At 38.7% G+C, this 15,557-nt stretch overlaps 2 protein-coding genes across 2 annotated transcripts; one reads left to right on the top strand and one right to left on the bottom strand.

The window, feature by feature from the left end:
* The first annotated feature begins 90 nt into the window (after positions 1 to 90).
* On the top strand, positions 91 to 6,845 carry LOC134654535 (protein king tubby). The gene is made up of 7 exons (XM_063509981.1): positions 91 to 310; positions 419 to 542; positions 679 to 768; positions 2,460 to 2,644; positions 4,168 to 4,351; positions 4,858 to 5,057; positions 6,251 to 6,845. Exons 1-7 carry the CDS (start codon positions 269 to 271, stop codon positions 6,653 to 6,655), a joined length of 1,230 nt encoding a protein of 409 aa, XP_063366051.1. The 5' UTR covers positions 91 to 268; the 3' UTR covers positions 6,656 to 6,845.
* Positions 6,846 to 13,818: 6,973 nt separating this feature from the next.
* Positions 13,819 to 14,362, bottom strand: LOC134654585 (large ribosomal subunit protein eL28). The gene has a single exon (XM_063510054.1). The coding sequence runs from the start codon at positions 14,273 to 14,275 to the stop codon at positions 13,856 to 13,858; it is 420 nt and encodes a 139-aa protein (XP_063366124.1). The 5' UTR covers positions 14,276 to 14,362; the 3' UTR covers positions 13,819 to 13,855.
* Positions 14,363 to 15,557: the final 1,195 nt, after the last annotated feature.

The following is a 15,557-nucleotide window of genomic DNA, read 5'->3' as shown; positions in this document are numbered from 1 at the left end:
TTTAATTATTAGGTTCTCGAAGAATCGATAGGTTTGAAATGACTGTCTTGACCACTACTGACATTTACGATTGACATTGCTGACTGCTGTTTCAATTTATTGGTAACACAGTATTCCTGGGCAACGGTAGGCAAGGATGATATATAAACAAAAAATGAGCTTAAAAATGCCAATTATCGTTGTATTCAATATATAATTGCTTAATTTTATGTGTAATTAAATCTGTGCGGTGTGTTGAAATTATAAGTTACAAGGCAAGTGTTCAAAAATGGCTTCAGTAAGTGTTCGGGATCAGAAGATCGAACAGCAAGTGAGTATCAATTATTTAAATATTTCCAACTAAATTAATCATAACTCGTACTGCGCATTAAAGAAGGGAAAACCAGTATAAGGCTGTAACTTTGACTTCTTGTTTTAGCGCCAAATAATGGAGCAAAAGATGAAACAAAAAAGACAGAATTCTGGTATGGTTCAGGCCAATGATCTAAGGGTTGGCTCAGCAAAGCGACCTATATCTGGAAGCCGATCCCGCGAACTACACGGTGAGTAAATTGCGACCCAATTTGATACAAAGTTGTCATGTTTATGAATGCTAGATGTTTTAATTTAACCATGCATGATTGTGATTGATTTTCCTCATTTATTTCGTGATGCCATTGTCTTTTTGTTTAACAACAGGCTATGATGGGCCCATGCAATTCCTTATGTCGCCAGTGAATCCAGACCAAGTCATACCCCTCCAAACCAATAGAATATCAACCTACGATGGTAAGTACCAACGCTTGCTAGTTCCGCATTCTGTACACATTTTCATTAATTTAGCATGAATTCATGTTCTTGTCTATATTATTGCAGTTGTATGGATTTATTATTCTAAAAATAAAAAATAATCTAAATGTTAAACTTACAATTGAATCTCATAAAGCAACAAAGAAAAATAAGAAAGTTTATGTAATAACATAATTTTTGTTATTATATTTTATTATATGGTAGGTATCTTAGTATTAATAAGTAACACTAAGAAAATTCATCAATATCCAATAGTATTTAAATGCCTTAGTTGCATTCAAATAGGTCAATTTCATACAGATTTTAGTTATTTCAAGTTTATATATGTCATATCAGCAGTTTGATCAATATCCATTGATACACACATCTAGTTATCTTAGCTTATCTATAATCCTACAATATCTCAACCATATTGAACAAATATCTCGCTAAAATCATGTCCTTAAGTACTGTTTGTACTGGTTGTTATAGAAACGGCCATTCATCAATGAACTGACTCATGGCTTATAAAGTTATGAGTCAATCAATCACTCGGATAAACTAGAAAACACTTGACTTGTGGCTCTATTTGCTATGAATCAACTTGTGACCACATATTGGTCATGTTTATATATGTGTTTATATAGGTATGTAGGGCAAGAACAAAATTAAGAGTTAGTTTGTAAATAATACAGTACTTTACTGGCACATGTTGTTTTTCCCACATTTTATATTTTGTTAAGTTAGTACAAACTTGAATACTTTTTCATGTGAAGCTTACAAAAATATATATATAATATATATATATTTACAGTACATAAGGCCCTATTTTCCCGCACTAGTGCGTAAAATATCACTTTTCGTGCGATGTCAAAAGTTTAAAGGGCCATATGTACTGTAAAACGTTGTACGATACACGTGCGAATAGGTAATTCGCAACTCGTGTCGATTTAAAAAACTCCCTTTGGTCGTGTTTTAATTAATCGCCACTTGTTTCGAATTTCCTCTTTTCCGCACTTGTATCGTAAATAACTATTATAGATTCTCTTCATCATGCAAATTTTTTTTTATGGAACAAGATTACTAGTTAACAGTAAAAAACTTAAATTACCATTTGTTATATGTTGTTTGAAGATTTACAATTAATCAAGTAACAGTTAAGTAAGTAATATTGTTAGACATTTTGTATCCCAAAGGATTCAACAAGTTTGTAATTAAATAACTGTGAATTTGTGGTTTTAAAGAACAGGACAATTGTTGAATTTAATGTAACCATTCCTTATTAGTGAATTATTCTTATTAATATGTCACAAACATCCTTTGTCTCTTAGCTGAAGATGAGTAAAGCAGTTTTCCCCATACTTTGGTGATTCAGGAATGTAGTATGTGATGTGTATAACATGATATGAGTAAAACATTAATGTCTGTTTTAAGAACAAAATGTCACCAATAATGACTAAACAATAAGACAATAATTTCAATGAAGCTTGCAAGTCTAAAACTCCACTTACACAGCGAGAGAACTATACAACTTACTAGCTATTTACATTGTAGTGAAATTAATTCAGTCGATCAACCAAATACCGCAGTGTAACGAAAATCGCGTGTAAGTTCTTGATCCGTCTAAATGGGGCTTCAAGTCCAGGTTGGTTACCTCTGATGTCGCTGACATTATTATGATTTGTTTCTAGAGCTCGGCAATCAAATCGAAGTGCTGACGGTAGGCGACGGCGACCACAGCGGCGAGGGCGAGGAGGAGGAGGAATCCGTGCCCGTTTGCAGCTTCGCCCGTGACGTGAGCACGGATGACGTGTGCGCCGACGCGGCGGTGGCACCATTACAGCCTCGCGCTAAACGGGACGAGTCTCCAACCCAGGTAAATACCCAGCCAGGTAGTGTAGGCACAGTAACAGTAGTGACAAGGACGCGCTGTGTGCAGGATGGCCATGCCGGTGTGCAGGTTCGCCCGTGACGTGAGCACGGATGACGTGTGTGCCGACGCGGCGGTGGCACCATTACAGCCTCGAGCTAAACGGGACGAGTCTCCAACCCAGGTAAATACCCAGCCAGGTAGTGTAGGCACAGTAACAGTAGTGACAAGGACGCGCTGTGTGCAGGATGGCCATGCCGGTGTGCAGGTTCGCCCGTGACGTGAGCACGGATGACGTGTGTGCCGACGCGGCGGTGGCACCATTACAGCCTCGAGCTAAACGGGACGAGTCTCCAACCCAGGTAAATACCCAGCCAGGTAGTGTAGGCACAGTAACAGTAGTGACAAGGACGCGCTGTGTGCAGGATGGCCATGCCGGTGTGCAGGTTCGCCCGTGACGTGAGTACGGATGACGTGTGTGCCGACGCGGCGGTGGCACCATTACAGCCTCGCGCTAAACGGGACGGGTCTCCAACCCAGGTAAATACCCAACCAGGTACAGTAACAGTAGTGACAAGGACGCGCTGTGTGCAGGATGGCCGTGTCGGTGTGCACGTTCGCCCGTGACGTGAGCACGGATGACGTGTGCGCCCACGCGGCGGTGGCACCGTTACAGCCTCGCGCTAAACGGGAAGAGTCTCCAACCCAGGTAAATACCCAGCCAGGTAGTGTAGGCACAGTAACAGTAGTGACAAGGACGCGCTGTGTGCAGGATGGCCGTGTCGGTGTGCAGGTTCGCCCGTGACGTGAGCACGGATGACGTGTGCGCCGACGCGGCGGTGGCACCATTACAGCCTCGCGCTAAACGGGACGAGTCTCCAACCCAGGTAAATACCCAGCCAGGCACAGTAACAGTAGTGACAAGGACGCGCTGTGTGCAGGATGGCCGTGTCGGTGTGCACGTTCGCCCGTGACGTGAGCACGGATGACGTGTCCGCCGACGCGGCGGTGGCACCATTACAGCCTCGCGCTAAACGGGACGAGTCTCCAACTCCGGTAAATACCCAGCCAGGTAGTGTAGGGACAGTAACAGTAGTGACAAGGACACGCTGTGTGCAGGATGGCCGTGTCGGTGTGCAGCTTCGCCCGTGACGTGAGCACGGATGACGTGTGCGCCGACGCGGCGGTGGCACCATTACAGCCTCGCGCTAAACGGGACGAGTCTCCAACTCAGGTAAATATCCAGCCAGGTAGCGTAGGCAACAGTAAAGGCTTTGTCACACAGGCGCGTTTTCCGGGCGGGCGTGAGCGACGCCTGAGCGTTTTATATGTAAAAGCGGCGCGCCCCGTTCACGCGCCGCCCGGAAAACGCGCCTGTGTGACGAAGCCTTAATAGTAGTGACAAGGACGCGCGTTGCGTTCTCGGAGCGCTCTAGCCCCACTCAGACAGTTGCCACCTTAGTGGTTACCTAGTTAAACTATTTAAGCATATTGCAAATTATAGACTGTAAATGTCATTTGTTCCACAGACCGTAGAAATCGAGGGTTCCGTAGAAGGAGCCGTAGAGACGTTCGTAGTGACACCGGCGAGACACGGAACCCTGTACAAGTGCAGAATAGCACGTGATAGAAAAGGCATGGACCGTGGGCTCTACCCGACCTACTTTCTGCATTTGGAGAAGGATTATGGGAAGAAAGTGTTCCTTTTAGCTGGTAAGTTGGACACATGTCTCAGTAAATATAAAGTCTATTTTTTTACTCCGTAGACTGAAATGACATTTCATAGTATGAGATGACACATGATGTTCATACTATGAAATGTCATTCCTGTCTACGGAATAAAAAAATAGACTTTAGTCCTCCTCATCGTTTTAGATGACGGCGACCCTAAATAAATATTATGGACGTTGTCTAGCGTGAGCCCTAATGTGGCTGGCCAGGCCGAACTTGGTCTTAAATACTCTGCTGCACGCGTGACAATAAAGTTGGCCAGCTGCGTTGACGACTAAATAAGCACAGTAACAATAATGTGCCTAATTTGGCCCTATGTCACACTAATAATCCTAAAAAAACATACATTGCATACATTAATCTTGTTTTTATCCCGTTATAAAAGCACTATGGTAACTTCTGTACGTATTTTTACCATTATCATATCTATTCCACACAGGGAATTCACTTTTACTACTTTTGTACAGCTGTTTAATTTTGATCTACAGCTCGCAAAAGAAAAAAGTCGGCAACATCCAACTACCTAATCTCCACGGATCCAACGGAGCTGACACGGACTGCCGATAGCTTCGCGGGAAAACTGCGGTCGAATCTACTAGGGACTGCCTTCACGGTGTATGATAATGGCAAGGCGTGGCGGAAACATGATCGAGCCAACACGAGGCATGAGCTAGCTGCCGTCGTCTATGTAAGTCACTTTTATCTAGAGTTGATGTGAACTGAAGTCACTTTTATCTAGAGTTGATGTGAACTGAAGGCAGTTTTAATAGAAACTGCGGTCGAATCTACTAGGGACTGCCTTCACGGTGTATGATAATGGCAAGGCGTGGCGGAAACATGATCGAGCCAACACGAGGCATGAGCTGGCTGCCGTTGTTTATGTAAGTCACTTTTATCTAGAGTTGATGTGAACTGAAGTCACTTTTATCTAGAGTTGATGTGAACTGGAGGCAGTTTTAATAGAAACTGCGGTCGAATCTACTAGGGACTGCCTTCACGGTGTATGATAATGGCAAGGCGTGGCGGAAACATGATCGAGCCAATACGAGGCATGAGCTGGCTGCCGTTGTGTATGTAAGTCACTTTTATCTAGAGTTGATGTGAGCTGAAGGCAGTTTTAATAGAAACTGCGGTCTGATCTCTTAGGGATTGCCTTCACGGTCTATGATAATGGCAAGGCGTGTCGGAAACATGATCGAGCCAATACGAGGCATAAGCTAGCTGCCGTCGTCTATGTAAGTCACTTTTATCTAGAGTTGATGTGAACTGAAGTCACTTTTATCTAGAGTTGATGTGAACTGGAGGCAGTTTTAATATAAACTGCGGTCGAATCTACTAGGGACTGCCTTCACGGTGTATGATAATGGCAAGGCGTGGCGGAAACATGATCGAGCCAATACGCGGCATGAGCTAGCTGCCGTCGTCTATGTAAGTCACTTTTATCTAGAGTTGATGTGAGCTGAAGGCAGTTTTAATAGAAACTGCGGTCGAATCTACTAGGGACTGCCTTCACGGTGAATGATAATGGCAAGACGTGGCTAAAACGTAACCTAGCCAACACGAGACATGAGCTAGATAGCTGCCGTCGTCTATGTGTCTATGGTTGATGAATAAATCCGAAATCTATTGCTCCAGATCTGTGTACTAAATGTCGATCAGTTTACGCATGAACAATAAGAATAACAGACCAGTTAACGCTTCATTGTCATTGCAATATAAGAGTGTGGAAGTTTCATCATTGATATCAAATTACTATGTACATATAACGTTGCAAAAAGGTGTCAAAATCGGTGCAGATAAAGTTTAGACGAACTCTAATAAATATTCACATATCACCAAAATTAATTGCATATTTCGTATCTTTATCTATCTATCTTCCAGGACACCAACGTGCTAGGCTTCAAAGGCCCTCGAAAGATGACCGTGATCCTCCCGGGCATGACGCCCGACCGTCAGCGCGTCACCATCGCCCCCGAAGACGACAGCGAAACCCTGCTAGAGCGACTCAAACTCCAGAACCTGGACGAAATAGTCGTCCTACACAACAAAACACCAGTCTGGAACGACGAAACACAATCATACGTGCTGAATTTCCACGGAAGAGTGACCCAGGCAAGTGTTAAGAACTTCCAAATCGTACACGACTCTGAACCCGACTATGTGGTGATGCAATTCGGCCGCATATCGGAGGACGTTTTCACTATGGACTTTAGATATCCGTTGTGCGCTTTGCAAGCGTTCGGTATAGCGCTTAGCTCGTTTGACAGTAAGCTGGCTTGCGAGTGAATGCGATTTTTAGAAGTTTTACAGCGAATAGGATTTGAATCCATACAATCAGTTCACAATCATGCCGTTTTTTGCCATTAGTAATATAGTTGTATTTATGTTATACTTATTTTACATACCATTATGAATTTGTGTTATAGATCATACTTTACATTTACACGAATTTATGCTTTAGTGCCCAACTGAATATAAAAAAAAATATTAAAGCAGAATCTGCTGGATGCCTTATTTGGCAACACTTAAAAACTGTTTCCACGTTCAAATATTCTGGTAACTAAACGTATTTAGCAGTTGAAAAGAATTAAAATTTGAACGTGAGTAGAAGTTCACCAGAATAACGCACATTTAGTTTTGGTACATTATGACATTTGTGACATAGCATAGGTATCAGGGTATCACGTGTTGTGTATCAATATCAATTGAAACGAAATAGATGTATTGACAGCACTTTAGATAAACTTGGGCAATCACAGAAAAAGCTAGAAACAAAGTACCTAGCGGGTTATGTTCCCACATAGCCGTAACAACCAAAAATTATAAGGGTATTTTAACCGTTTGTTGTATAAGTTTGCACCTTTTAAAATATACTAAATAGATAAGAGATTATCCAACACTTCACTTTTCTATATTCTCGTGCAAATAATAATCTATACAAAAAACAGGTCACAAAATTATCTTATTGAGTATTATTATTTAACTCTTTATTAACTTTTAGTTTATTGTTTAAAAATATGTATATATTTTCCAATTGAGGCTATTCAAAATATTGCAAATTTTTAGCTGGCAGGCCATTGTAAGATATGCATTTTATTTCAAGTCTGAATTATTATGTTTACAATCTTCTATAAATTACAATAAATGGCGTGGTAAACAAATTTTGAACATTACTTATATAATTTATTTTTTATTGTTTTCGTGTCACATTATGAAATCATGAGAATTTGTGGTCCTAGTCATTTAAAATAGTTATGATTAGTTAATTAGAATTAGTTTTTTATAATTGAGAATTGCATTTAAATATCACATCACCAAATGTTGATATGTACAGTTAAATGTAAAGATGTAACTTACACCATTTTAATATTTAATTAACAACAGCCTTATTATAACGGCATAAGAAGTATATTTTTACACTTAACTGTACTGTTATGTGATAATGGGTCATATCATATCACGGACAAACGCACAATTTTTTGTGTTATTGGTTTAGTTATCTTAAGATTCTTCAGAGTACTACTTTTCTGCACGTTTACAGTATGTATTCTATTTTTTCGTTTAAACTGCAATAGGTATTATTATTTTACGAAATCTTGCAATATGTCATTAGTCTCAAATTATTATAACTAAAAGTATTATTTAAAAGTATTGGCACAAGCTACACGAGGAATGGCCACCGCACGAGTAGGTACATAAGTAACCTTTTCCACGCCGTATCAAACACAAAAGCTGTCACTCAGACGCCACGTCATTGAAGTGTCAAAACTGAAGTTGAACTTTATGTATATGCACGAAGGTCGATGTTGCTCTGTGGTATGTGACCGATTAATCGGTCTTTGGCGTTGAACCTACGGTGCGGATATATCGGTCATTGACGTCCAAAAGGTTAATTGGATATTATATTAACGCTAAAGTAATCGTCTACCAGAGCTGAGCAACGAGCAAATTAGCAGAATTCTCGTTTTTTCATAGATTCGACAATAATCTGTCCACTGCCTTGTCTCATGTTTTGACTGTCATTCATTGTTTTAAGAACAAATGTCTCATTCTCGGGAAAAGAGGACCCTTCTCGCGACATGCGTTTGCATTATTTTTTAAGCGCATTCCTCAACCTTTTCTTTGAGAAAGACACAAATAATAATATAATTGTAATAAACGTGTGCCTATAATAGAATATGTGTGTAGATAGCTAAAAAGGGAAAATAAAATGTATTGTAAAATAAAATAAAATGAATAAATTCAACGCGTCAATATTATATGAGCTTTCTTGTAGTTCTATGTTAGATATTAGTATTATAATGTGGCTGTTCATGATAAAAGGGTCCTTACAGAATTTGAGTTTATACCATTTTAAATACTCTGATGCCGCCACTGGCTTTTATATATTTTTTACTATATGCGGAATGCGTGGTGGAGGAACTGAAAGCGACGGTCACACATGAAAATGTGAACTTTCGTGGGCTCAAAGTTGTCATTAAATTATACAAATTTCCACTTATTATTTTTAATTTCCATTTTATCATGACCAGCGACTAATATTTACAGAGTGGAAAGCACAATACAGATTTGTCACATTTACATTTAACTACACTATTTTGAATTAGTATACCTAGTATTTTATAATCGAATAACTTGTATCGTCAAATATCAATTTCTATGTATATATGAAATAGTAATAATGATTACACAGCTATATGCTAATAATTCTCATTGTACACTATGAAATGTACCTATCATACTTTGAATTGTATCTGCTCACAGGGATATACTTTTCCATTGTATAACTTGCAATATTTTTTTAAAAGAACTAAATTATTATTTTAGGCCATTTTTAGCTAATACAAGGTCTAGTCAGGCGTTAGTCTGTTAAACCACCTTCTATACCTAGTTACCTACATGCGTGTGCGTAGACGTTAAATGCGTATTGCGTGCACGGCCACAGAATAAATAGTAATACTAGGTACAGAAGATTCACTCTCTAACATGACGCGTCTATTACGACAGATATGACAAGCGCGAGCAGCAGGGTTACCACCAGTTTGACAGTGACATAAACGCCATCGAGAACGTAATTTACTTTCTATGCATCTCTCTCGTACTCGCATATTTAATAGTGCAAACGAGATGTATAGAAAGTATATTACGTTCTCAATAGCGTAAATGTCAGTTTTGACACTGTTAGTGACTCATGGTACGGGTACAGGCGTCCCCGTTCCGTAGCGGTGCGCGGCAACTACTATGGCTAGACACCAAAATTGGTGTGGGCCGCATGTACTTGTAGGTACTTGTAGCGACGCGAAGAACTTGCGGAGTGAGGCACGGCTGCAAGTGCTGCCACATTTTAGCGCACGTGTGCGTCTACACGCACGCAGACGGTGTGCTCTGGCCTTTACTTATTTTTCAATGCGATATCAGATACAACTAAACAGTAATCTACGTTGCTTATTTCAATCATTGATGCTATTAAACCGATGTAAAGAATAATTTTACAGTATTAACTTTGGGGTATTGTGCCTTCTGTAAAATAATGATAGATTTAAGGAAGAATTTCTTAATCGATTTTTATAAAAAAATACACAGAATTGGACTAGGATGGGTATATACATACCTAGATCTTCTTTCTGGAATGGAATGAAGCCAAACGCAATCGTATGTATAGTCGAAAACAAAAGTGTGCTTTCGACTAGACTATATATACTCGTATAGTATTTGCGTTTTTAAATACATTCATATTAGGGAAATAGAGTACCTGACATTCACCCATTGAATGAGATACACCACACGGAAAAATTTCAATTATTTTGAAAGTCGATTGAGAAATACCATCTAAATGTTGTGCCTTTTATTTTCATGTCTACTGTGTATTTTGTACCTGAGGCTACATTATTCTTAGATCCAATTTAGAACCCTTTAGAACGCTTTACTGAAACTTATGTACGATTTACAACAAATGACCGAGTCAAAGGAATTCGAAACTTAAATACAAGTATTATATTCCATATTCTCACCCAGACCGTTTGATGTGAATCGTGTATAAGACTCGTGTGTTAATAAACTTAGTATAGAAGTAGGTATGTAGCTAAATGTTTGCCACCTATAGGTAGGGCAGCGTATACTTACATGCTCAAAATATGCACAATTAATGTTAAGCACTTTAGCACATGGTGTAATTGTAACTAACAAAATGTCGTGCGAAATAGATGATATTGTGTCTTAGAGATCCAATAAGGCGCTTATCACACGGGATGCGATTCGCACGTGTGGGCGGTGTGGGATGTCGCTATAATACGCGCATATCGTTGTCGCGCTCTAACATCGGAGCGACGTGCGAATCGGATCTAGTGTGCTAAGCTCCTTTTCTGGTTGTTTTGTGTGTAATAGTAAAGGTAGCTCTATGAGCCTATGACAGGTTCAAATACCTGAATGATGAAGGAGTGATAATGGTTACGGAAAGAGACATATAGGTATCTTATTGCAAAAGATTTATAAGATGCAAAATAAATGTATTTAGTACTTACATTTTATGTGTCTGTTAATACATAATAGTGTATTATACCGTGGTAAAAAACAATGTTCACTAAAGTTTCAAATTACCTATAGCCATCATGAAAATGTATTCTAAAAAAACTTCAACTATTGTCTGTGTAAAATGAGTCCCTATTTGTGATATCTAATGTAAATATAATATTGCATTTAATGTTTACCAAGTATTTTTAAGATTTTACTTGTAAAATTGCATTTAAAAATGTAATATCGTCCAGTTTGAATATTCTGTTCGATTCCGAATATTGTACCTGTTTGAAAAGTTGAGGCTGAGGCTGGTCTGATGTAATCTACTTGTTTAATTTTGGTCATGGTATAATAATATACTTCGCCTGGTACTCTCTTCCGAGATTCGCGAATGACCTAACTGGCACTTGCCTACGTCATCATGCTGTTTACAGGTTCTCAAACTTTAAAATGTGGGAGAATTTTAACCAACAGTGAAAATTATTTTAACGGCATTAATTTTAAGTTATTCATGTAGAAACATAGTAAAATAAAACAAATCTATACTGCACTTTTCACTCCTACTCTTACAGTTCCGAATAGAGCAGCCAACCATTTTCGTAACAAAACATTAATTACGAAGCTTACGACGTGAAAAGTTTGGAAAACACTGCGACTGCTGACACTGAGCGAGAAGGAAATAACAATTAACACGCGTTCGACAAGGACGGTCGGTCAGGGACAAAATGGCGGATTGTCAAATGTGACAGCGCTATCCTGTGTTGCCAGTAGTGTAAACAGAATTACCCGAACGTCTGAAATTTCTTTCGTGAATCGGAAGATATTGCTAACGAATAATTAAAAATGACGTGTTATTGTAAAATTTAAGATAAAATACATATAAATGAAAATTATTAAATTATAAAGAAATAAATTAACTTATGAACCATAGATATAATGTACCCATGTAAGATGTTATGTTGAAATAAAGTGGCAATGTTATTGTGACGTAGGCAAGTGACACTCTGGGAAGAGAAGACCATGTTTTATTAGACCATGATTTTGGTAGACATGTCATATTTCAGGCTCTCGAATTAAGAGGCAACAGGAGTGGTCATTTCTCCATACAAACATACTCGACTGTTTCCTCCGTGGGTTTTGAAGCTAGAGCAATGATTTTTTCAACACTGATTAATATTGTCAATATCTGTGTCGGACCGTTTTGCTTTTTTTGATATTTTTGTTTTTTAAGGCGCTAGAACCCTTCAAAAATGGACAATATGGCCTAATTGACTATGCCGCAATGAGAGGCGTGGTATTCAAAACTGATATCAATTAGCCAAAAAAGCAAAACAGTCCGGCACAGATAATTTCATAATCATTTAGATTTCCAAATTTGGTTACGATTGGTTAAGTTTTGGAGGAGGCGAAGGAACAGTCGAGTACGAAACCTCGATTTTTGAGATTTTTACGCAGGATTTTTCGCCTTGTCCTTATCGCACTAGTTTTAGGAGCCGCTTCTGTTAGCGAGATGGGTATATTTACCTAAATATTTAAATCTCAGCTCCTGTTTCGTCTTAATGCTCGGTTTACATTATTCCAGTAGCATTCCAGTCCAGCAATCCAATCCAGTGCTGGAATGCTACTGGAATAATGTGAACCGACACTGGAATGTACCCATTCCAGTGAGCATTCCAGTCCAGTGACTGGAGAGACCGTCAAATTTTCATTCCAGCTCACCCAATCCAGCACCACTGGAATAGTGTGAACAGCCATTCCAGTTGCATTCCAGTATTGGATTGAACGTTGAACGGTGAAAAGATTGGAATATGCCCGGTTCACATTACTCCAGTCCAGTAATCCAGCGGGCTAATTCAGTCCAGTGCTGGAATAATGTAAACGATATGATCCAGTCCAGCACTGGACTGGATTAGCCCGCTGGATTACTGGACTGGAGTAATGTGAACCGGGCATAAACACCATTCAAACCTGTCTATGTTGTTATGGTCAAAACTTGCCCCTCCTGGCCCTCCGACAATTCGTGCATGTAGTTTTTTAATGTGTATTATGTGTACCTACTGACAGTACTGACTCAGGCTCCGTTTCTGGTTCCGTTTGCGGTTCGGATTCTGTTTCTGGTTCCAATAAAGTTTAATTTAAGGGGGCCTAGCTAAGATGACAATCGTTCAAAGAGAAACAAAACAAAATGCTATCTGTCTCTATTGCACTAATGTAGAAGAGTGATCAGAGACAATAGCGTTTTGTTTGTTTTCTGCAAACAATTGTCATCTTGGTTAGGCCCTCTTGTTCTGTTTATCCTGGATTTGTAGATTGGACAATGGATTTGGACAATGAATGAGTAGATTCTCAAGACTAGCCTATTTATGGAATTTGAGGCTTGCATTTATTTATTACCCATTGTAGATAGTCATGTGATGTGAATAAAATTTTAATTTACATTCCGTTTTGTGATATGAAAATCATGGTTTGTATAAATATATGGATTGATACAATTATTGTTGTATTTTTATTTATCATGGTTTAACCCTTTGATTTTTGACTACTTGTACTTTAATTTCAGCTTTGGCATGAACAATGTCTATTAAGAATAAATTAATACGGAAGCCAAAAAAAAGCAAAGTTACTCACCATCAAAATATCTATGAAGTTTGTGACCAGGCCGGTCAATTCAAAGTTTAACCCAGGAGATTGTAACCATGGTAAGCAGGTCAGCTAAAGTTAATCATCCCATATAGGTGTTAAAATAATTGTGGTATATAAATAGATAGCAATTTCAACAACAATGAGTTCTTTTATGTACCCTCACTTTGTAAAAATTGCCATTCTGACAGTATTAAAAGAAAACTTAACATCCACAAATTACTTTTACTATCATTATAAGAGCAGATAACTAGGAAACTTAAATGAGGTTATCATTAATTGAAACCAAAAAATGGTTTTAGATATTTTTTATTGTCAGCTTATATACAAAACTTATTCGGTCTTAGCGGCGGCTGCTTTAGGTTTCTTCGCCTTGATGGGCCTCTGTGATCGCAGGATGGCAGAGGCACGGCGCAGAGTAGCCTTGGTCAGATCGGTGCGGTAGTGGTTAGCTTTCAGTAGCTTCTTTACCTTGAAGAGGGATCGCCTCGCGCCAGCTTTGAATGAACGGCGTACGGTGTTCTTCACGGGCTTGTTGCCAGCCTTGACCTTCTTGGTGACAACTGTGAATCCTTTCCTGTCGGGGTTCTCGACCACGCCGACGGCTTTCTTGTGGATCAGACCGTTGTATCTGTAGGAGTTGAGGTTAGTCACATTGTTGGGCTCCTTGCTGAACGGCTTCTTGATGTTACGCTTCTTCACGAGGAAGGCGTTGTTGTTGCGGATGATCATCCAGTTAAGATGGGACGACATTTTTCTAGTTTTATCGTAAAAACTAGCTACAGAAACAACGTGCTCACGACGTGTCCGTAGACAAAAGGAAGAGGAGTTTTGTTTATGGTTCTACGAGCTGTCAAAATAAATGTTGCCCATGCATGAAATCGGATCTCCCAACATTGTAAATAAATGATCGTCTTTATTTTGGAGAATAAAATTATAGTCTGGCCAACAAAATATAAGATTTTTTTTAAATTTCAAAATTCAACAAGTTTTTGTTTAACAAACTTATTAACTAATTTTACAAGTGCAAGTGTTACAACACTGGAATGCAAAACATGATGGACTGTTTGGACTTTGAACCGTTGTCAGAGAAATATAGAATGATAGAAATTACTTTATTCAGTAATACACAGACACACAGCAGATTTTTCCGTTTATTACAGCACATGAAATACGGGTTTGCCATTACCATCCAGCAGAGATGTACAAAATGGTTTTAAAAAAGCATTTAAATACAAAATGCAAAATACTTTTCAGATTTACTATTTCAAATGCAAAATACCAAATAGTTTTGCGTTATGTATTTCAAATGCTAAATGCAAAATAGGTATTTTCAAAATACTTTTTCAAAATAAAATACCTTTTGACCAAATCTCAGATATTTTTATTTATTTTAGGCATTTGTCATTTGAAATAGAGACACAATGCAGAGCCGAACAAAAACGTCTAATAACATGGCACCTTATGCATGACATTTTGGTCATATTTATCAGTACGCGTATCAATAAATTCTGTTATTAATAATAATAATACTTCGTCTAATAGCGAAGAGTCTCGACCAACATCTTGAGAGACTCTCGCTAGGTGGTTGGATCAAGGGCCAGATGCAGAAGGCGGTGATCTTGGACACGGCGCGGATAGTCCGCCGGTTCCTCTCTCTGCGGCCCTGACCACCGGCAGCTTGGGCCTTGCCCCGCTGCTGGCGGCACCCTAGGTTAGGTTTTCTTAAAATATTTTTATATTGTTTTTGTAAGTGTTTTTATATTTTAATTTTATATCCATATTTTAATAAAACCTAATTTAAGACGAAAAATGAATAAAGAGTATTCTCACTTAAAATAATGTAAAAAACTAGACTAACGAAAAGAGAGCCATGGCTCCATTTTGTGACTTGTGTGGCCATTTATTTCGGTTGATTCTATGTAGTTCTTATTTTGTTATTATTACACTTTTCTTTTATTAATAACAACTGGACTGGTATTGTTAAAAAGTGAAAAAAATAAAACATCGTTTTTTATTTATTACGCTTTTTAAC

The sequence above is a fragment of the Cydia amplana genome, chromosome 15 (genome assembly GCF_948474715.1).
Source record: "Cydia amplana chromosome 15, ilCydAmpl1.1, whole genome shotgun sequence".
NCBI classification, from domain to species: Eukaryota; Metazoa; Arthropoda; class Insecta; order Lepidoptera; family Tortricidae; genus Cydia; species Cydia amplana.
The sequence above is the reverse complement of the archived record's forward strand: the minus strand, read 5'-3'. Positions and strand labels throughout refer to the sequence as shown.

What these genes read in the sequence shown, in the direction of transcription:
- LOC134654585 (XM_063510054.1), bottom strand. Translation starts at nt 14,275, where the DNA reads ATGTCGTCCCATCTTAACTGGATGATCATCCGCAACAACAACGCCTTC.
- LOC134654535 (XM_063509981.1), top strand. Translation starts at nt 269, where the DNA reads ATGGCTTCAGTAAGTGTTCGGGATCAGAAGATCGAACAGCAA. An exon ending in CCGATCCCGCGAACTACACG is followed by an intron (nt 543 to 678) that starts GTGAGTAAATTG and finishes GTTTAACAACAG; the next exon opens with GCTATGATGGGCCCATGCAA. An exon ending in TAGAATATCAACCTACGATG is followed by an intron (nt 769 to 2,459) that starts GTAAGTACCAAC and finishes ATTTGTTTCTAG; the next exon opens with AGCTCGGCAATCAAATCGAA.